The sequence below is a fragment of the Culex pipiens genome, chromosome 3 (genome assembly GCF_016801865.2).
Source record: "Culex pipiens pallens isolate TS chromosome 3, TS_CPP_V2, whole genome shotgun sequence".
Taxonomy (NCBI): Eukaryota; Metazoa; Arthropoda; class Insecta; order Diptera; family Culicidae; genus Culex; species Culex pipiens.
Window position 1 is genome coordinate 155728142 of NC_068939.1, and position 23732 is coordinate 155751873.

The 23732-nt window shown below is 39.4% G+C and overlaps 1 protein-coding gene across 1 annotated transcript in view; it reads left to right on the forward strand.

Annotated features, from left to right (window-relative positions):
* The window catches only part of LOC120426773 (uncharacterized), a 191670-nt gene that overhangs the window by 84127 nt on the left and 83811 nt on the right, over positions 1-23732 (forward strand). Inside the window, exon 2 of the mRNA XM_052710004.1 lies at positions 19243-19874. Coding sequence (XP_052565964.1) covers positions 19562-19874 — 313 coding nt within the window. The 5' untranslated portion in view covers positions 19243-19561. The remainder of the gene's footprint in view (positions 1-19242; positions 19875-23732) is intronic.

Here is a 23732-nt window from a genome sequence, read left to right on the forward strand (position 1 = left end):
GGGTGATTCTGGGTTCGATTCCCATCTGCTGCAACCTTCCATCGGATGAGGAAGTAAAATGTCGGTCCCGGCCTTGGTTGTTAGGCCGTTAAGTCATTCCAGGTGTAGGAGTCGTCTCCATGCCATAAGTACAAACAACACACCAAACCAAGCCTACTCCGGTGGAATCGCTGGCGGCGGTTGGACTCGCAATCCAAAGGTCGTCAGTTCAAACACTGGGGTGGAAGGTTCCTTGGAGTAGAAAGAGGTTTGGGTGCTCTCCCCATTCAAGCCTTCGGACTCCTAGGTTCGAGCAGAAACTTGCAATAGAGATCACAAAAGACCCGGGGGTCGTTAATGTGGATGGTTTGTTTTGTTTTGTTGTTTTTTTTTATTTGTACAAAATACTCTTTTTTTAAATCGTACTTTGTTTATTTGAAAACCGAACATGTGGAAAAGTTGTCCCGAAACTTTGGTCTAAGGGGTAAAACGAGTAAATTTTAGCTAAAAATGCGTCAAAATACTAGTTTTAAAGGGTCGATCTTAAGCGAAAATGTTTTTATATAAAAATGGTCGAAAATTGTCTCAATTTTTTTGTAGTGCTAGTACTATGAGTACGTACTCGTACACTCAGTATGCTTTAAACATACCAAAAACGTAAACTTTGCTTTTTTCAAACGCGAAATGGCTGATGTTTTCAAATTATTTTATAACTTTGTTTGATGAAAACTACACTTTTTAAGAATTCTCAGCATAACATAAAATCGGGCTTGCAATATTACACTAAAGTGTATTTGAAACCATATTTCTATCATAAAACGGGTTGAAAAACGTTTCTTAGTGAAAATCTTGAAAAATAGAAGGAGTCGTACCGACCCTCCGTCAAGGACCAAAATAACCTCTTGGACAAAACTTCCTCGAAAATCGTAGAAGGGTTCAGACAAAACCTGTGTGAGTTGACATAGAATGACCCCAACATCTAGTTCAGAATCTAAAAATTTGAAACTTGGCCATCCCTGTCCCTCACGACGGTCATCCGACGTAGAAAGTCCACGTGAAGTCCCGCAAGCCAAACCAAGACGGATCGCTGGGTTTGCTTATTGTTTAGATTTGTGGACGGGGTGCGGCCGGCAACTAGAGCTAGATTGTTTAGACCGGGAGTGGCGCAAGTTATTATTAGTGCTGCACGAGTTCGGGGCGGTACATCTCATTTTTATCGCATAGATTTTAACGGAAATGATATAATTCTTGCCGAACGGACCATGACAGATCTATTCCGATTGGCCGGATTCCGTACAAGGTCGCGCCCCCGATAGGGGACTTCCTTTATAGCGATTCCATCTAGGGAAGCACAAGCACGTGATACGGGGATTATCCGCGCGCCAAATCGGCTTTCAGCGCGGACAGGAAACTCAATATTTCACGTTCAATTATTTATGCAAATCGTGGCGCGGCGGTCTTCTTGAAAATTTCGGTGAACCTGGGTCCCCGAAAAAAACGAAATTTAGCTCCGCCATTAATCAAGTGGACATGAGCTGACCGATCCGGGACTACCCGATTTCATCGGGTCAATCAATTATGGTATTATGGAAATTCGGGGGGATGAGCAACCCCTTCGAGTGCGGATCGGATCCTCCGTGTGGCAGAGTTATGACACTGCGGTCCATGTTTGGTTTGGTGGCAGTTTACAAAAGTTTTGGAAGTTTATGGGAGTTTGCAGAAGTGACGAGTTAATTTAGAAAATGTTCATTTCAGAACTAAACATTTATGAAAATTTGTTCAAACGTTTGAGGATCTGTTTTTAACAACCAAACATGAATTGCCAAATTTTAACACGTAACCCAACGATGACACAATCCGCCAACCGGTTGCCATAACTTGCTTTCGGAACCGAACCGTGCCGCATCTTGCATCGGCCATTTAGGGAAGCAACACCAACAAAAAAGAGCCCATATTAATAACCGCACCATATCCTGGGGGCAGTTCCATCGAACTTCATTGATCCTTATCGCAACTTTATGGATTTTTGTCGCCACAATGAGTGTGTTGAATCGCCTGAATGGTCGGTCGGTATTGAGGTGGACCGTGGTGGTGTTATGCAATTCTTCCCCACCGGTGTTACCGACTGACCGACCGGCGGTTGGTCCTGGGACCCTGGGGCTTGAAATATTGCTACCACCGGCGCAATCCACTTCTGATGTTTACCGTGGCACAGTGGGATAGAATGTGATGACTTATGGCGAAAAGTTCATGATTTTTTTTTAACGGTATGTCCACGCATCCTCCCTTTCTTGTTGATTCTGATAAGTGTGACCGTTCTCAGAATCTGTTTCTACGGTTAATGCAACGCAGTAGGCTTGGTTGCTTGGCGTTTTTTGTGGTTACTAAATTTTTGCCTAAAATCTCCAAAAAATCCCACCATGCATTCGTTTGGCATGTTTATGACGTTGACTTTCTGGTATTCAGCGGTATTCATGCGGGTGACGAAATGGACCCCACGGTTTCGTGGGCCCTCAGGGCCTTCCTTTAACGGGGCCACAGGTCAGACCGCGAGCACATCACCGGAGGTGGAGGAGTAGGCTGTAGGATTCATCTCACCCGTCCCTTTACTGATGAAGATTTATGAGGTTCGAGTTCCTCGAGGCGGCCGACGAGGTGGTGTTAAATGGCCACGCTAGGGTTCCATTCGTGAGCGGGGTTTACGGCCGGTCCGTGCGCGATTCGGAAGTGATTGGATCGGACATAAAACATCAAGTGGGTAGCCAAAGCCCTTTTGGGTGCGTGATTCATCTGCCCCGGCCCATTAGGAACTACCGTGTGAGCGGTTCGGGGGTCATAAATGTTTAGCAGAGATCTTTGACTATGGCAACGTGAATGTTGAAATAAGCAAATTATCAGTTTAATCAAACCCTTTTGGAAAGGTTATGCTTCGTTGTGGGACTTAGATCATCTGGTGGTAACTCTTTGACATAAAACTATAAATCTGCTCAAAGTTGCCGCCGCGTTTGTCCAGCCTAAACCTACCTCATATGCTAATGATGAGCGATTTGTTCTCGGCAATTTGTGCCTACGGTTCCAATTCCTTATAAGTAAAACGTGCGTTTAGCTTAGTTGAAATTAACTAATGAGAAATAATTATATTTATTGTCATTTACCTATTAATTGAAGAACCTTTATCAAATGAAATAAATCATTCTCCCCTACAAGTTGAAACCGGCCCAATCTTCCCAGACAATCAGTCCCCAATCCCATTAAACGGAACGCAACGGTGTCGAGCGGTGGTGACTCCGTGGCGCGTCGATAACCTTGAGCACACTCCCAATCTCAGACAGACCCGGGCCCACGTAGTCTGGGGTGGTTCCCGCCATCTTCGCTTGTTGTGGTAGGTCCCGCACGCAGACAAACCATTTTATGTAGTTCGATTGTCCCCCTCTTCCGAAGGAGTTGGAAAGAGGGACATGAATTCTAATATGGTGACCAAACCTATTCCTTACCTTTGTACCAAGATCACCTTGACGGAACCAAGGTATGTAGATTAGATAAGGTAAGGTGAGTTTTTCCAGCTGTCAACAAACGATAAAAAAAAATCTTTTGAAATTTGCTTGGAAAAAGGTTAAGTTTCCACTTTTCTGAAAATCTCCATTTAATACCAGGTTTTGTGCTAACTATTTTTTGACAGATGGAACACCCGCCTTACCTTTTCTAATCAACATACATGGTGACCGGGGAGATGGAAACCCTATTCCGATCAAAGCAAACTGACAGCAGTCGACATTAGCACGGTTGTCAAATGAGAGCCCACAACAAAAGCACTAGCTGTCAAATGGTAGCCCATAACAAATCAATGTTTGGGTTTTTGATTTTAAATTTGTTCGCAATTTAAACGATAAAGTCCTAAAAAAGCACGTGAATTGTGTTGCTGATGGCAAATTCTATCATATTAATGGAGATTCCATCCCAATAATGGCTGAAAATTCATATCGAAAAAAGTGATTTTTCTGTTTATTTTTTTTTTGCTTTTTTCTTTTGGTCGATCAAACAGTGCGCGCGTACACTGAGAATCGGCATTACACATTTTTCAGTTTGCTTTTACACATTTGCATGGGATTTTTGAGTTCAACCAGGGTAACACACTTCGTGTTGCCATAGTAATATGTATAATACTGATTCTCAGTGATTGTTATCTGAACTTCCAAGATGGCGGCTTCTTCGCTACCCCCTGCTTGTGACGGAACTTTTGGTACGTTCGTTTGAGGGCTAGTTCCGCACGAGTTTTTCCGCTTTCTTGGAACTGAAACTCTTGTGCCGCACTCGATATTTTTTCAGTTTCATGCGAGTTCCACGCACACTAACAAATGACGTTCGTTTGAACCAAACCTGGCATCGACGAGTGCGGCACTCTGTGCCGCATTGGCTCTTCAAACGAACGTACCATTTGTTTTGACACATGGCTTTCTACCTTAGGTACTCGCGACTGAGTGTGTAGTGGTGCGATGTCAAAATCTATATCTATCTATCTCTGACTCTGTCACTCCGATTGAAGCTGACATTTTTTATGTTTTGATTTTCCTGTCATTTTGTTCGTTTGTTTTTGTTGTGGTTTTCGTGGCATGGAGTGGTGAACTCATACTAATGCAAACCAAGTTCTATGATATACCAAGGGAATGATGGAACGAGAGGAATCACAAATCCGCATAAATAATTTCAAGATTGTTCAGGTGTAAACCGAAAACGCGATCAAAAATCAAAGTGGACGAATAAGGTTCTTAACTGCTTATTTAATTGTCGGTGTACAGGACGCCGCACTATTTAATCATTTTCTGGCGTACATTTAGTTTTGCAGCCCAAAACCAGTTATTGAGTTGAAAAAATAAAATTATTTTTCAAATTTTTATTTCTTGATTGTACCTATGTCAAAGACCAAGATTGTTTACTTTTTACTCTTTGGTCTGACAGTCTTGGTCTGACAGATTTGGTCGGACAGCTTTATCATGGATTTTGGTCTGCTCTAGACGAGGGATAGGAAACAACACCTTCCTGTGATATACAGCCTTGAAATTACACCTCCTTGACACGCACTCCTCACTATCTCTGTCTACGCACCCATCCGATGATCCTGGGCCGTTCTCACCTGGCCAACCCGTCGTTGCCCGTTGCAGATCCCGGTTTTCGCTCGCACAAAAGTTAATCAACGGTGCGAAACGGTCATAAATACATAAATAAATAAATTTATCGACGCTTTATTACCAGCGAGCAGCGGTCGCACGTGTATTCCGCGGGACCGCGGGTTTGTTTACCGTCGGCCAAACAGGTCTCGACGAAAACGAGAGTGAACGAAAGTGAGAACCATGCGGGTTGGGTTGGGACAACCCACGTTGATTTTTGTGCACTTAGTTCACAAAGTGTCATGCATTAGGGTTACCCGGGCTGATGCCGGTTTGGTAGGGTAATTAGGGGTCGGTAATTGGGTATTTGGTATAACCTGGTATGCTGGACAAGGCAATTGATTAGCGTTAATTTGTGTGAACTTGCCGAAGAGATGTTGGGAAAGTGTGTGGTCTCTTGCATCAGGTTGAGTGGGTTGGACTGCAACGCGGTTGAGATCTACAAAATCAGTGAGTTTTCACCAAGGATAGTACACATGACTTGTTCAATAATTTTCTGAATTATGACCAACTATCGTAAATATATACCGGTTGAATGCGAATGTTCTCGATTTTTTATACCCCAAGACGATGCAGTCCCAAGGTGCCGACAAAGTGCAACACAACCGTCACCAGGAAAGCCTCGGAACCGGTCAACTTCGGCTCTTATCTTGTTGCACGATACCAAATGGTTGCGTCGTGGATGTCGCCGGTATCATAACCATAAATTGGGACTACCGATCTGCGGACGATGATAATGGTGATGATTTTTATTGCGTTCCACGATCAATAAAACGCGCTTAACAATCATTGATCGTGTTTTCGATGGGAATCGCCTCACCAGTGGGTGCAGTGAATATCACATCACCCACCTAAGAGTAAAAAGCCCTCAGACTGGGAGTAAAACCATACAACGTACGGTCTGAGAGAAAAGAGCACGAGATGGCTGTGATATCTGATAGCTCATTACTTGATCCTCAAAGGTATAACAATACCGTCAGGTTCAACCACCTCACGTACCAGAACCGATCAACCGGCCTGTCTAGCGCCATCGACGGTGTCTCGTTAAGTCAAGATCCCAGTGTCCTTGCGTCCGTCGAGTCAGCCCACATGAGTCACCATCACCGTGGCTATTATCGTCGCGACTAGTACGCACAAAAAGCGCTCACTTGTTTTCTCTTACTCAGTGTTTGCTATCAATTTAATCGAGATCTATACCGCCGCGACGACGACGACGACGACCAAGTCTACGCGGATTAGCTAAGCGACGCACAGTACAGTAGAACCCCGTTGGTTTCACTATGGCGACATTCTTACTGAGATTGACATTCAAAGGACCAAACAAGCGAAGCTTCGCCGTACAGCGACATGTCTGCACCATCGCGCTATTTAAATTGAGCATAGAGATTGAGCATCGCCGAGAGAGTCTTCTTGTCGTCGAGTTGATCTGCAGACAGTTTAAAGCCCCTATTGACTGAACCTCTTCGTCGTCCACCTGCTTCACCGCGCACAGCTTGTTGAAAAGTCTTTCAATTGCTAGTGCAAAAAATACAGGCACATTGAGTTGCATGCACTTCGTCGAAGCGCTCTGACAGAATGAATTTATCGATGTATCTGGCGAGGGTCTGGCTGGCTAATAGAAGAATGTATCGACTTTTAACATAATTTATTCATTTGAGATTTCTCTGGCTCGTTTGAAGTGTCTGCATTTTCAGACTAGACCGGGAGAGGAGGCAAAGTAGGGGCAAAATGCAATTTGCATAATTGGAGTTGGTGATATGGATGATGTAGTAAGAGTGGAATCTAGTTTGTGTTTGCTCGGCGGACTATTTTTAGAATGATTAGAGCTTAATTGGAAGTGAAATTGAAATTGAACGCCGGAGTCTCGGGGCGCGTTAACGAAACCAGGCGGCAGCATTAATCGGGACCAATTATGGAAATTGAAACGGTGATGCACCCAGGAGAGATTTGGTGACCAATAACGGCGCCAGCCTGGTCAGAGTGTAGATCCTACTTCCTGTTCGCTAAAACTTGACCAAAACCCTGTCCTTTGATCATGAAAGTGAAATTTGTCAACATAGCCGCCGTTCATTGATCTTTTGCCGCGGATGAGTTAACATCTTGGCGGCACAAAGTAGAACTCAAAGAAGCAAACAAAAAAAAACTCACCCACCCAGCATATGTGCGCCGCCACATTCTATCAATATCAATTTGCAAATTTCGTTCCGATGCTGTCGCTGCTCATGGTCACGACCACGACCGACGCACCCCACAAAAGTAAAGACGCGCGTGTAGTTTGTCAAAATAAAAACTTAAACGTTATCGATGTAGATTAGTAGAGAAGGAGTGGAGAAGCTATGGAAGAGTCTTGTTCGACACAGTTGAGTTCCATTTGAAGGTGCCGAAAACTATCCGGTTTGATGTAATTCGTACAGGGTTTCTTCCAGAAGGAAACATTACAGTTTAAAAATCTCAACCATTTCCGAACATCCATTCTCTAGCTGTCAAAACGTTGTGGGGACTTTTATAGGAAAACTAATGATGTATAATGTTTTGGTCATAGAAAAAGTACACACAAAATTTCATCAAATTTAAAATTATCAAAAAAAAAATGCATGAAATTCTTTGGAGAATGACTCCTCATAAACAAAGATTTTCTGAAGTATTCATAGAATTATCGAAATATTTTTCAAATTAAATTATTTTAATTATTTTTTTTTTAATTTTCATCGCTTTTGGGGTAAAGATTCAGTTTGATTTAATGTTATTGGTACTCTCAATAAAACAGCCATTTGAAAAGAGCATAAACCGAAAAAAAAGTTTTCCGATTGGACTATTTTTTTTTTGGGGTTCTTTAGCTAAAATAATTAGACTCGTTTTTTGTTCGGCTGTTAGGGTGACCTTACACTGTGCTAGGGCGATCTCAAAAATGGCAAAAAAACACATTTTTCAAAAATTCATAATTCCATGCCATTTTCGCAAACCGAACAGAAGCAAATAAAAAGGGGTTTGATTTGCTTTTCGAGAAAAAATGATTGCGAATTACATTTTGGTACTCAAACATGTATTGATCATTGCTTAAATTCGAATGCATCTAAGAGAGTTGGAATTGATGAAGTTTTAGGAAAATGCGAGCAATTGTCAGATTTTTTATATTTTTTGGACCTCAAACTTCAATGCCCGTTTTACCCCACTTCCCTTTGTCGTAGAGGGCTCATATTTGGCATGAGTTCATCTCATGTATAGACAAACAAACGCTGAAAGTTTCATCCAAAACAGCATCTTAAGGAGTAGACAAAACCTTGAAATAACATTTGCATTGACATAATAAAAAAATATCGATTTGAAATAAAAAAAAAGTTACTAAATTCACCTTTAGGTGGTTGTTGCCTTCCTCATATCCATAAAGTCAATACATTCAGTAAAAATAGCACCATTCCCTCTTAACATGTCTAACAAATCAACTTTATCACTCATTTCTTTTGATAGGGTTCGCAGACCTTCAATATTTCTGGATCATCAGCAAGGTCTGATAAAAAACCTTTCCAACGATAGTTCACATGGAAGATTCAGACAATATTTCTATCACAATATCTGAAATCCGGCCTCCAAAAAGTGCTAATAACTTTTGATAACTTTTGATAGGGCTGTCAGATCCTTTTAGGCTCATTTGAAAGGTCTTTCGATTATCTAACTAACAACAGGTCACATGATAAACCCGGAAATCATTTTCGTTGAAATATCTGAGATCCGGCCTTCAAAAAGTGTATAAATAACACTTAAGTGCTAATAACTTTTGATAAGGTTGTCAGATCTTTAATGTTTTGGGCTCATTGGAAAGGTCTTTTCAATACCTTTCTGAAAATGCAAAAAACACCCTTTTTACAATCTTCCGGACATACGCCAAAATCGTTTTTTTAGCATAACTTTTGAAGTACTTTGCTAAACTTGCTGATTTTAAATAGAGACCTATGGGACCCCAAGACGAATCGAATGAGAATAATATGATCAAAATCCGTTCATCCAGTCCGGAGATAATCGAGTGACAATTTTTTGTCCACCCTCCTACACACATCCACACAGACATTTGCTCAGAACATGATTCTGAGTCGATATGTATACGTGAAGGTGGGTCTAGGTTGTCAAATTAAGAAGTTCATTTTTCGAGTGATTTTATAGCCTTTCCTCAGTAATGTGAGGAAGGCAAAACAATTTTAAATAACAATTGATACTCAATACAAATAATCCGTATTTTCTCGTGGAATCAATCGATCGAAAAACGATGTTTCTCCCACAAAATTAACCTTACAAGCTAGATGACCGCTCTGATACGGTCACTCAAAGTGGTGGGCGCCAACAGCATACCTCGCTCGAGCAACAAATTGCTAATTTTCCGATTGAACAGAGCAACATACACAAAAAACAAACAAACAATCAAAAGGCGCGTCAGAAGAGAAACATGGCACATAAATCTCACCACACCGCGCGCTAAATTCACGCTCAAATTGCTACAATGTCTTTTAAATTGCCATCCGTACGACCGACCGCCCTGGCCGGACAGACAGCCCAAATTGGTCGTAAATCATGGGTTTTGGATGGGTACGAAAAATTCCGAAGTCTTCTTCCGGAGACTCCTCCGAAATGTCCCCACACGTTTCAGAACATCGACTTTGGAGGCGATAAAACAGTTGTCTAGTGGCGGCCTTTTAGGTTAGGTATCAATTACCTAGAGATTCTGGCCGGACCTCCGTTCGTGCGTATATGGACCCCCATTCATGCATGTCGTCGATTGACCGTTTGACTCGTGCGGCCATAATTCACACCAGGCCTGGGAAGTTCGATGGCCCGCCGCCGCCGAGGAGTTTATCTAAGAAAGCATCGACAATGTATGCTGCCACCGCTAGAAACCGTCAACATTGCCGTCGCTTATGGTGGTTGTTGAGGAAGCCTCTCAATGAGCAACTGAAAAGGGTCATAAAAACGCGTTGGCAATTAAGAGGGGTATGATCATAAATCTTCATCTCGCGCGGGAGGAAAAAAAGAAGACCTCGCATATATGCTGTGTATGCAAACCAACCGAGTCGACGATTAATAATTGATCGAATAAGCGATATGGTTTAAAGTTAACAGCTGAGCGAACTCGGGGCAAGCGCAATGATGCTCTGGGGGTCTCTAATTAAAAAGATGTTATTTTTATCTGGCCAGCATCAATTGGCTTTTGACTATGCAGGAAGAAATCTTGAAAAGTAGAGGGGAACCCACTGGAACTAGCATTTATGTTTCCGGATTGACTGCATGTCGAAAAGTTTCCTATTGCTTCTAAGGACTAAAGAAATGCACACTATCCTCGGTATTCATGATAAATTTTGGTGTTCGTTCATCTTTGGAATTGATTTTCGTGGAAAAGTCAAGGAATCCGGTAAGTTCCTCTAATACTCAGAATATCACTATTATTATTTTTTGAAGCATCAAAGCATTGAAAATTTTTGTTTAGAAAGTATGGGGGCCGGCATTTACAAAGCGGATTCAGTGGCAGTTTCATTCTCAACTTAATGTTAACATGTTAAGGTTAATGTTAACATTCCATAGGTTCAAAACTTTTTTTTCGTAAAATCGCGTTAACTCGTAATGTTTATAAGCAAACCCCTTATGTCTATATATCAAAATTTTCTGCTCTACAACTTTGTTCAACATTGTTACACTCTAAAAAATAACCTTGCAAAGTTAGAAAAAACACGAAATTTTAAAATGAAAAATTTTGTTCAAAATGAAAAAATGTCCCTTCTGGGTCAATGTAGATTTGAAAAGTACATTAAATTTCCCATAAAATTTTTATTGTCGAGTTACGGAAAATGGGAGAATTTTTAAAACTTTTTTAGTGTTTTTTCGATGAAAAATAAGTTTTTTTCGGAATTCTGAGTACGCCATCAAATCGGGCGTCTAATTTTACATAAAAGTCCCTTTGACACCAAATTTCTATCTCATCACCGTTTCAGGCTGCAAATGATTGAAAAACACCTCTTTTTTTCGCATGTTCAAAAATGGAAGGGGTCGTACCGCCCCTCCGTCACGAGATATAAAAAAACGGACCTCGGATTCGTGATCAGGGACAAAAGTTACCCCTTAGGACAAAGTTTCACGCAAATCGAAGAGGGGTCGGGACAACTTTTCCCGATTTCTACCAACAATTACCCAGGTCGCCTCCCTAAGGTGTCGTGATAAGGTCCAGTTTGTGACGATACACTACCTTCCTTTTACTAACAATCGATTCCAGAAGGGAAAAGAACACCAGTTGTGTTGGTCCGAGCCGGGATTTGAACCCCGATCTACCGCTTACGAGGCGGAAGCGTTACCACTGGGCTACGTGGCTCGGTCAACAAAATACGAATTTTCTATATGACTTTTTGTTATCAAAAAGTGAATTAACAAATAAGTATGCTTGAAATTTTCGAACATTTTTTTATGTTTAAGGAAACTCAAAAAGGCATCTTTTGCGCTACAGTGTAAGATGGTGCAAAATCTGGTACAGTCATCCCACATATTCGGAACGGTTTCCAGATCGACCAATGTTCAGAAAATCATAGCAAATCGATAATTTTAACTTTTATATGAAGTTTTTGAAGAATTACTTTGACCATTGAAATCCACAAATTCGGAACACTTTTTTCTTACGAATGTAAACAAACTTTGGATCTCTCCAGGAGTACATATTTATTACCAAATAATGACTTCACACACTGAAACCAATGAAACTCAAGCTTTGTGATGTTTTATACATGGTTTGATAACTTTTTTTGTGAAAATATCAGTTTAATTCAGGTGTTCCACAATTGTGGGAGGCACAATAACATCCCACAATTATGAAACAGGCCATTTGGAGACAGTGTTTGCCTGCTCTGGACAAAGTAGTCTTGGAATGAAGTTTTTGTTCAAAAAGTATTACTTTTACTAGTGAAATAGCAAGATAATGTCCAAATGAAGGTTCTAAAAACAGTAGGGTCGACAGAAAAGCTACTTTTGGCATGCTATTGGCAAATTATCATAAAAGTGTTCCGAATTTGTGGGTGTTCCGAATATGTGGGATGACTGTACCGGAGTTATGAATTAAAAAAAAGTTATTTTTGGAAAAAAATATTGTCAAACAAATTTGCAAAAATCTAGTTTCCGATAGATTGCGACGTCACTGAGAAAAACTCATGTTTTACAAAATTTAAACTTCGACAGACTGTATCACGACAACCAGAAGTCTGACTATATTGTATATAGTAAAAATAAAATATTTAGAAATGTTTACCACTCTCCGAAAATACAGTTTGCAAGAGTTTTTTTTTCTTTTGTACAGTTTTTTTTATTCAAATTTTCCATTTCCTTAATAATGACATCGTTTACGACCTTAAGTTGTTGTTTTACGAGGTTTTTACTATAATATCAACATCCATTTTATTGAGAGACCTTGAGCATTAAAAAAAATTGTTGAACATTAGATTTTGGTGTGTCGCAAAAAACGCGTTAGAAAACATAATTGAAGCCATTTACTATAAAAAACTAGCAGAATTTCTTAAGATTTACAGTCTCAAAATCATCATTAAAATAAAAAAAGCAACAAATTGCACTACATAGTGAAAAGTCCTATGATAAATCGTTCCAAAACATATTCGAAAAGTTGAACTTTTCAGCACTCAAATAGATGCTGAAAAGAACCTTACAGCACTCAAAAAGCTATTTTGCACTCCACCACACAGTAAATAAAAAACATTAATAATGTGTATTTTCACCACGTTTCTGGTATAATGTCACTTTTTCAGTCTAAATTGAGGTAAAATTACAGCATGAAAGAGGTAATATTCATCCTTCCAAAATTACGCCTCCCAAATTTTTTTTACTGTTTGAACCAAGGTTTGAACTACCCTTTTTTTGCTGTGCTTTTGCACCAAAATACAAATAGAAGAAATAAACCCCAAAAATACTTTTTTAATTCTAAAAGCGATGAAAATCTGGCACCATCGTTCAACGATCTATCCCCAAAATGTCCCTTTGCAAATCTGACGTTTAGCATCACCCAAAACTCAGTTTTTGGCAGGATATCGAAGTCGTCGTGCTATCTTGTCGCACTCGCCATTTCGACGTTCCGAGAAAAACGCGTTTAAATGTTTGACCTTGAATAAACAAAAACGAAAGCACGCAAAGTAAACAATAACAAACACGTTTTGTTTGGCTGACCATTATGTGCATTGTCCCGAAGTTTGGTTGAAGTTGGTTGCTGGAGTCGCGAGTTATAATTACAAATGTTTGCGGTAGTCTAACTTGTACGTGCGTCAAACGCGTTCTGGTCTGAAATCCCTTTGGCCAGTTGTCGCACTCACATCAATTTTCAGGGAATGACAAGATAGCATGACAAGATTAAAACTTCTTTCATATGAAAAGAGACAAAAGCGCACGGAGATTTTTTCGAATTTCGTTGAATATCTCAGGATTGCAATCGAATTTTGGGGATCTGTGAAGGTCAAAAAGTAAGGCATTGTAAGCTGCACAAAATGGCGTTCTTAACTCAATTTGGCCCAAAATGTCCGTACGACAAGTTAGCACGACGGCGACGATATGACAATCACGCGTTACTTGTTGAAAATGCTTCCAGTGCCCCAAATTTGGCACGTTCAGCTGTGCTAGCGCGCGCCTAATGCGTAAGAAACCCGACTTCATGACGCAAAAAAAATCCATTCCGGTTGAGTTACCTGGCCAAGATGAGCTAACCAAGCACCTGGCCAATGACGTTGCCACGTGCCGAGATTCCTGACCTGTAACATAAATATCATATAAATGTTTGCTGATGCCTTGAACTCAACCGGCAGCACTGCTGCCGGCGAAGAAATGCTCCAGGAATGTTTGGGGAAAAGATCGTACTAATGGCTCTAAACTTGGCGCTGTAGTAGACCCGGGTTGTTTACTGGGTTTACGTTAGGGAGGGAAAGAGCTAGAGAGTAGTATTTTGGGGTTCATTAGAATTTGGTAGAATGATGGTGAGAGAAAAATTTCAACCATTTTTATTGGCTCAGTTTAAGGTATATTACATACACAAATTTTGGTAGGCAAGAGTTGCTTCAGCGGTTCTACTTTGAGTAAGAAGTCCAGAAGAAAGCAGTCCATAAGGAAGCGGAAAAACCTGTGACACTAGCTATAGGTCATCACTGAATGTTAGGGTAGTTTGGTTTGGGTGTACAAAATCAAACTAAATAGTTCTGAGAGTTTTAAGAAGCGTTTGAGAACCACTGCCTTCAACTAGCAACAAAAGCCGCCAAGTCGCTGTCAGATCATCACGAGAGTTTCTTAGATCTACACACTCCCCTAATAGCTCGTCATGTTTAGTCTGACTCAGCGCACGGGAGAAAGCAGATCCGAGAGTTAAAAAAACTTGTGCATATTAACGTATTTACACAATTTACGCTACCGTGTACTGTCTGTAGCTAAATTTTGCCTGATGGCCGCCCTGTTCTAAATTCGGCCGATATGTTGATCTTTTTCCTCCTCTTTTTCCCAACGTCGGAGTTTATTTTTTCGCATATCGCGTTCCGTCCAAATACACCAGCGTTTTTCGCGTATACGCACCACGGAATTCTTTTTTCTTGCTTAATTGGCTCGAAAATGGCCCTGGCGGCGCGCGCTCGCGGAAAAAGTAGCGATGTTTGCTTTGCGAAAATCGCGCTATTTGACCTTCAAGGCCGATGAGCTGGCATCTGGCGGCCAACGTTTGGACGGATTATTGTTCCGTGATGCGGTGAAGTGTGTGAGCGCTATCAACTTGAAAAATGGCCCCGAAAATTACCAAATCCACCGAAGAAATTAATCGCCTTCTAGAATTATTAGCTGGAACCTTCGAAGAGTGATTACTCCAAATCGTGGAACATGCCGCCCTGCGCGAAAAAGGTTCGCTAAACGATCTCTCTGATCTTTCAATGAGTAAAAATTGCTTACAAGCTCAATATCTTGTAACGACACCTTCGCAACTTTTTGTGCGTGCGTTCAACATGTTGCTCTAACCACTCCCTGAACCAGACGGATCGTCTCTAAATCAAATAGTAACACGCCTTTCCCCGCCCCTTAAATAGCGCGTTGTGAACCATTTATCAAAGCCGTGTTTTGAAAAATTTGCGTTCATGTTGTCCGCGGCAGTATATTGTGAATGTTGAATTGTCTTCTCAAAACATGCCGCGTGACAAAAATTCTTTAAACTCGTTAAAATAACCCTCCCCGGTTCTATTTTGAAAAGGACGCCGCCACTCACGCAAATGTCATTTCTGGTTTAAGAATATATTCGGTTATGTAACATTATACAAAATTGCTTTCCTGAATCATCCAAAATTCGTCGGGGTTGTGCTCTGTTGCCGCACGAAGGTGCTAGACGACTCGATCGAACGCTTTATTTAAGATAAACAAACCCAAAAAAATCGGGAAATCATGAATAATAATATTAAAAAACATAACTAGTAAATGATCACTCACGTGTGGAAAACTTGTTCTGACCAAACAAAATAAACAACAAATGGTAACATGAATCGAAGCTTTGCAGCTACACTCTTGACTGACACCATTTGTATGATGTGTGGCAATAATGCACAGCTTTGCATGTTTGAATAATATCTAAGATTGGAAAGCAGTACAAGATGATCTCGATTTGGCAAAAAAAGCGACCTGGGTCGACATAGCACAACCCCAACGAAGTGACAAGTGGTTATTTTTTTCCTGTGTGTGGTCTTGAAAAAACAAAACCAAAAGGATTTGACGTAGATTCGACAAACGGCACTTGATCTGGGCATAAAAATAGGAAAGGGGTGTTCTATGCCAAAAATGGATTCGGAAAAAATATGCATGTCAAATGGTTCAAGGTTAACGCAAATTTAACCACGAGGATGTTTTTGAGGGGCGACGATTCCGCGCACCGCCATAATTTAACATTCTATTTCCCAAAGCTTTCCTGTCTTCCAGGCTTTGATTTATTTGTATTGTTAAGTAATTATTTCAGGTCACATGTTCTACCACATATCATGTTTCTTTATTACTTTTTCAATCACAATTTTAATCAAAATTTCTAATTATTCAAGCATTATTGTAAGATGACAAAAATATTGCAAAAAATCCATACAGATAAAAAAATTACAATCCAAGAAAAAAAAAAGAAATAGTCAACAGTCATGTCTCAGTTTAGCACCGCATATGGGGGATGCAAAACCGAGGCGTACATAACTGAAGCACAGAGCTTTTGGGATCAAAAAGTTATGGTGTTTTGGAATTGGAATGATGGCAGCTATCCATTGTAATTATAGTTACATGAAAAATTTAACAAAAATACGTATTTTTCCTGTATTTTGAAAATGCAATTTTGACTAAAAAAAAACCCCTGAAAATATTTGTTATTGCAATTCGCGTATCAAATGATCGATATTTTCATACATTTCAAATGTCATACCATTTTTCTGAAAATAGGGGAAATATACCCATTTTAATCACACTAAGCCGTTCGACCAATTCTCATCACTTTTGCCGTTTCTGCTATTAAATCAACATTTTCAGATGTTTCAGCAATGGAGAGTTGCTTGCTCACTTTTATTTGAGCTATTTATTACTTTGGAACAGTCAACAACACTTTATATAAGCTGTAATTCATGATCAAAGTGCTGATAGGCTGATAATAGAAATAGGCTGAGAAAGGGTATAGTTCCCCTACTGAAAATTTTCACAAATCTACTTATTTTCAGAAATATACTCAAAATTTTCAGTTTTTTTGCAATATTGGTATCAAATGATTGAGGTTTTCCATACATCTCAAGTGTAATAACACATTTTTTTGAAAATACTCAGCTATTTCAAAAAACGACGTATTTTCGAAAAAATACTCAAAATTTAAGTTTTTTTGCAATGATCGGAATTTTTCCTACATTTCGAATGTAATAACAACTTTTTTCAAAAACACTCAAAAATTTCACATAACTACGTATTGAAACGTTGTTCTCGACTGTATTACACCATTAGGTTGTTTTTCGGCTCAGCAGTCAGAGTCTGACTGCTGAGCCGAAAAACAACCTAATAACTACGTATTTTCGAAAAAAAACACTCAAAATTTCAGTTGGGTGACAAATGATCGGAATTTTTTCAAACATTTCGAATATAATAAATTTTGAAACTTATAAATTTTGAGTATTTTATAGACAATACTTAATTTTGTGAAAATTTTGAGTATTTAAAAAAATGTTCTAGCTTTGGAAATTTATTCAAATATCTCGATCATTTGATACCCATATTGTGAGAATCTGAAATTTTGCACATTTTTTTTTAAATACTTAGTTTTGGGAAATTTTTTAGTATTTTCAAAAAAATGCGCTACGACTTTCAAAATAAATAAAAAATCGCGATCGTTCGATATCAATATTGTAAAAATGTGAAATTTTGAATGCTTTTTTTTGAAAATATGATATTTTGAGTGCTTTTTTTTGAAAATGTGTAGTTTTTTTTGAAAATTTTGAGCATTTTTACAAAAAAATATATTATATTCGAAATGTATGAAAATTTGAAGTATTTTTTTTTCGAAAATGCGTAGTTTTGAGATTCGTTTTAGTATTTTCAAAAAAGTGTTGTTATTACATTCGTAATATATCTAAAAAATCCGATCATTTGGTACCCATATTGTGAAAAAAAAATTAAATATTTTTTCAAAAATACGCAGTTTTGTGAAAAATTGGAGTATTTTCAAAATGTATGAACAAATCCCGAACGCTTGATACCCATATTGTAAAAAACTAAATTTTTGAGTATTTTTTTTTCAAAATTACGTAGTTTCCTGATTTTTTTTTTCGAATTTTCAAAAAAAATAACATTTGAAACGTATGAAAAATTTGGATAATTTGATACACCCATATTGCAATTACAATAATGTTGATTTTTTTTTTCGAGAAACATTGCATTTTCAAAATACAGGAAAAATACGTATTTTTGTGAAAATTTTCATGTAATTATAAGTGCAATGGATAGCTGACATCATCCCAATTCCAAAACACTATAATTGTTTTATGTTAGTATGATTTTTCATACGATTTTAGCCAATGTCTCACATAAGCCAAAACACCATTAGCTCTGTGCTTCAGTTAAGCACTGGGTCGTGCTTAACCGAGGCAGTGCAAATCTGAGGCTTGCAAAACCGGGGCATGACTGTAACAAATTTCAAATTGAAAAAATAAATTAAAAAGGAAATTTCAAAGCTCTGCAATTTAAGGAAGTTTTTTTACCCTTTTTATTTAGGCCGTTGCAGGGATGCAAAAAAACATTTTTTCAAAAATCTTCAAAATTTTAATGAAAATGGAAATCAAATCAACTTAAACAACCTAACGCATATTTAGCATGTTTGGGCTGGATTAAAAGTATTTTGAATTTTTATGAAATTCCAATGTAAAGCAAAGAAAAAACTTTTTTTTCTGCAAAAAAAAATAAATTTTCGTCAATACTTAGGCATTTTGGAAACTAATGATTGCAAAACAGCTGGGCAGGTGTAAAATGCATTTTTAAACACTTTGTTCATTCAAATGTTGAAACCATGGCTCGAAACCACCCCCCCCCCCCCCCACGACTTTGGTCAGAGTCGAGGGACAAAAACTGAATTTAATTGAATTGAAAAAAGCATAATCAACAAGCCTAACAAGATTGTTGTGAATTTAATCCAAAAATCAAAACAAAATGACATCATTTCAGCAATTTCCACTCAACCATCTTTTAAAAAGGTCTTACAAAAGTTGTGAAGATTAAAAACTTCAAAAAAATACTAATTGCTGAGAGAATTGCTAAATATTTCAAACGAACATATTATTTTTTTGTTTCTGAAATGGAATTCCTCAACGCCACTTTCCCATCTTCGCTGTACGGCTTCCGCTTGATCTGGCAATGTTTTGACGTCGAGCATCTTCGTTTTTTTCCTAGTTTTACTTGGGAGCTAGAGTGCCTCAAGTGTGATACAGTCTACGGCTTCCCAAGATTTCATGTAAATGTTATTCCACCACCAAAACTTTAGCTTAAATTTCAAGGTCATCCATTTGCTGATTTTTCCGGTTTTCCGCTTTTCTCTCCACTTCTCTTCCAGACTCTGCAGCACATCACGCGAGAGATTTTCCCGGCAGTTCAGTTTGCTCCAGCCGCTTGATGCATTGACACGTGGTGCGTGAGTCCGCGTGGTCGTTCCACTCGCTCCCCCTTCATCCCACAAGGGTCACCCACGTGCCACAGGTGGAATCTCTGCCGCGGGTGCGCGGGCCCGCATCATCCCTCGTACGAGCTTCGACTTTGAGGACCCTGGCGGTGGTGACCTCCGTGGAGGTGGTGGCCAGGGTGGTGGTGGTGTATCGGCAGAAGCATCAGGTCGAACCGCAGCGGAATCCACGTGGTGGTGGCCGGCCCGAATCATGACGACCCGGTGGTCCTCGCCCAAGTGTAGGATCTACAGTGGGATCGTGGTCGCGGTGCTGATCATCCTGACGCTGATCGTAACGCTGATGCACCAGAGCAGCGTGAACCGGCAGCCACAGCCGCACCTGGGGACGCTGGTCGGGGTGGTGCACGGTGGGGATCAGGATAGTGAGCGGGATGCGGGTGGTGCAGTGACGGGAAGTGACAGTGACGGGGGAAGGACAAGTGGGACAAGTACGCTGGGGAAGGGTGGCGGCGGAGAAGGTTCGATCGTGGACGGAGAAGGAGTGGATAGCAACCGGATATCAGGTGAGAATGTTTATTTTTTATTATTTTCTTTTTATTATTTTAAACATTACAATTATTTTGATATTTTAGCTATTACCACCGATAGATAAAAAAAAACCTCAAACTCCTGTTGATCAAAAATCAAATCCAAATTATTCATCGAAACCAAACTAAATTAAATATGTGCAATAAAACTTTTGTTTAAAGTACATTTCCTGGAGATGTTTTTAAAGGTCTCATGGATTATTTTATCTCTTCTGTTTGAGTATCCTCTCGAAAATATCTAGATCAATCAATCATCGCTTGATTTTTGTGGGCATACTAAACTATGTTTCACCCCTTTCCTCTGTCTATTATCATGTTTACATAAATTTACCATTTTTTCGAAAGTGAAATTAATAAAGACATGAAATATAATGTTCTTCCCAAATCCCTGTACAACAATTGTCAAACATCCCTCCTTCGTTAATGGTGCCACCTTCCGACACCCAGTAGATGGTACCAGCCCCCCTTCCCTGCCCAATCGTCGATAATCGCCAATCATTCAAACTATTTCATGACTCCTCCTAGTGTTTGAACTTCGTTGGCTGTGCGTCCATTCCGCCAGCCGGCCGCCAATCGCCCTAGGGAGATTGATGCGTGATATTTTGCGTTAAGTGCTAGTAGAACGCCACCACCATCGCCTTAACGAGATGCTTAACCCTTTACTGTTTAATTGATTCTCGTTTTGATCAAGTTGTTGTACAGTTTAGCTTTTTTCCTTATTTTCATTTTTCTGTAATTTTTTTTTCATTAATTAATTAATTAGTCTGTTAGCATTAAAAATGAAATGTATGTGAACATTTCAATACTAAACAAAACACTGCAAAAATGACGTGATCCAGTAAAAGGCCTAAGTTTAAATAAATTTTGCCTTATTTTATGAAATTCTATGTAATATTACACCCATTACATGTAACATTACAGGGAACTTACTTGACCAAAATGTCAAGCTCATACATGCGTTTATCCTTTTCATTCTTCTTCGGTCTGATGGCCGAGTGGGTTATGGCACCAGTTCATACTGTAAGTGCTGTTGGTGAATTCCGTCGGTTACAACTTTTTTTTTTTTGTGTTTACAAAAAATGTACATGCAGTGTGTAAAATGCTTTTGCATTTGATTTTCCCATCGAAAATAACAATATTAAAATATTACATATTACAATCAAAATTCGGTAGCCCATCAGTATGGAAATCTTACTTGACCGAAATGCCAAGCTGATATTGGCGTTTATCCTTTCCTTTCTTAATTGGTCTGATAGCCGAGCGGGCTAAGGCGCCAGTCCTCTTTTCGAGAGCTGGGTTTTTTGGTCGGTTGCAACTTTTTTGTGTGAAAAGGTTTTAATATGAAATGTTTTTTTTTTTCTTTTAAAGGTGATGAGCATGCTTTTGCATGCGATTTTATTACTTTTTTTTCTTGCTGTGAAAGTGAGGGTTAACTTATTCCCAAACTTATTTGAAGGTAGACCTACCTCCACCCAAGTACCGGCCAGTTATGATGTTGTTCACCGCGCGAGAATGTCTCGATTTAGGCAGCAGTGAATCACTTCCAGCGCGATTAGTTCTACATTTCACGGCTGTCCGCTCTCGGGAGCCCTGGAAAGCGACAAAAAGTGTGCAAAATTTTGGTGGTAATCTCCCCCAAAAAGCCGGGAAGATTAATGTGTTCACGCCGCCCGAAAGAAGCAAGCTTGGGAACTAGTTTAAAGGTTAGACTTGGCCCGCACCCCATAGAAGGTGTTGATTGGGCAAGACCTGTTTTTCTTCCCCCTTTCCCAACCAGACGAAACCGACAAAACTCACGTTGCGCTAATTGTAAACCTCCGGATTTCAAGGCACAGCGACCCAAAATTGCTTATTTGAACGATTCACGGGAGTGAAGATGGGGTCGGTGGTTTTCAACCTTTCCCATAATTTCCTGGCTAAGAAGTCGAAGCGGTTACGGTTGAGGAACACCGACGGTTGAAACGGGTGAAAACACAACAATTTCCGCTTGGGAAACTCCCACAACCTGCTGTCATGATCCCAACCCAAGCCGATTGGAGGAGTTTAGCAATTACGTAGACACATTTTTCACGTTAATTTTCTGTTTACTCTTCTATTTACGAAAACTTGCCACTTCCGAGAAAACAGGCGGTTTCTTAGAAACAGTGAGTTCTCGCGTAAAATTATACTCCCTTAATAACTGCTAAAGTAGGACAGGTGTCAAGAAGGCATAATTATAACTGCTATTAAAATAATGTTGTCCCTTTTTAACAAAATTTGGCACGACAAATCTTCGAGAAAGTGATACAATTGTTGAGAACGATGCCAAATCAGTATTGAAACTGAAACATAGCTTCCATGAGAAAACTTTTAATTTTCTTATCGCCATCGCCACGATCGCATGTTCAGCAAACGGGCGAAAATCATGACGGAAAATAACAATAATAAAGATAAGTACTGCAGCGATCAATTATCATTCCTGCGCGATGGGCGCAGCGATACCTCGAAAGTGGCAAAAGAAGTGTTCTGAATTTGCATAACAACGCACGCATCGTTTGCCGTCAACTGTACACGTTGAAACGAAATTGCGTGAAATTAGGTTTTAATTTACATGCGTTTTGCTGTAAGTTTTCAAGCAATTTTAATTTCTTTGAATTTCCCAAAATTGAAAAAAATAAAATGGTTTCAAGTTTCTCACAATTTTGGCGAACTTAACCCAAATTTCGAGTCATTTCAGCTGAGCGTGTGTAGAAACGATGCACAACAAGCCGATAACGCAGTGGACACAAATGAGTGCAGTTTTACGTGCATTGCGTGCAAGTGATCGTTAAGAGTATTTCCTTCATATTACACGAACGACAATCTCAGCGGTCAAGTGCTGTGCGTGTTAAATGAGGCAAATGACGTTTTAATGGTTGTGATTTGAGGAATGCAGATTCAAATTAGTTAAAATAAAATAAAAAATAACGTGAATTGAAAAAAAGTTTTTAAATTTAAAATAATTATGAAATAGATGAAATTATATAAACCAAAATTAACTTTGGGTGACTTATCGACTGTGGTAGTTATTTTGTAACGGTTTTCGGCTTTCAGTCAAGTATAAGCAGCAAAAACAACTTTTTTGCACTATATCCGACGTTTCGATTATTTATTTAATCTTTTTCAAGGATGTGTACGTGGTTGTTTTGTTTGTCTATGTGTAGTTTGTTTAAAAAGTTGTTTTTGCTGCTTATACTTGACTGAAAGCCGAAAACCGTTACAAAAAAAAAAAACCAAAATTAACCAAATCAACATAAAAAAAAACAAATTTTAATAATGTTTTCGATGGACTTGTTTTTAACACATTTAAAAGAACAGCCATGATCATTAAAAATATGGGGTACCATGTCAAACAAGTTATTTTTTTAACATTTTACAAAATACATTTTACCCATATCGTGATATCTAAAAATATGGATGTCACCCTTATCCTTCTATTTTAAGAACGATATGCTATATTTAGGCCAATAAAAACAGTCTATCTATCGCCGATTTGGGCACCCGATGTAACCGCAACCATCAGTTTTAATGGCCTTTTGCGATGACGGCCAGGGCGCTTAAAAGCTGCCAATGTCAGCCAAATTCGTGCGCGGCAGTGGTGAATGAAACCGGCGAAGGTAATTAAAAATCCATCGAACCAGAGCAGTAAAAGCAGTCTTAAGGCACACACGGCGGGTGACGAAGTATGAAAGTGACGATTATGGCTGGGCAAATTATTAATTTTCACGGCAGCACTTTTGATAGCCAAAAATAAACACTTTCAATTGAGGCGGTGGCATGAATTAACTAGCAGTGCACGTAAAACTTTGCTCATGA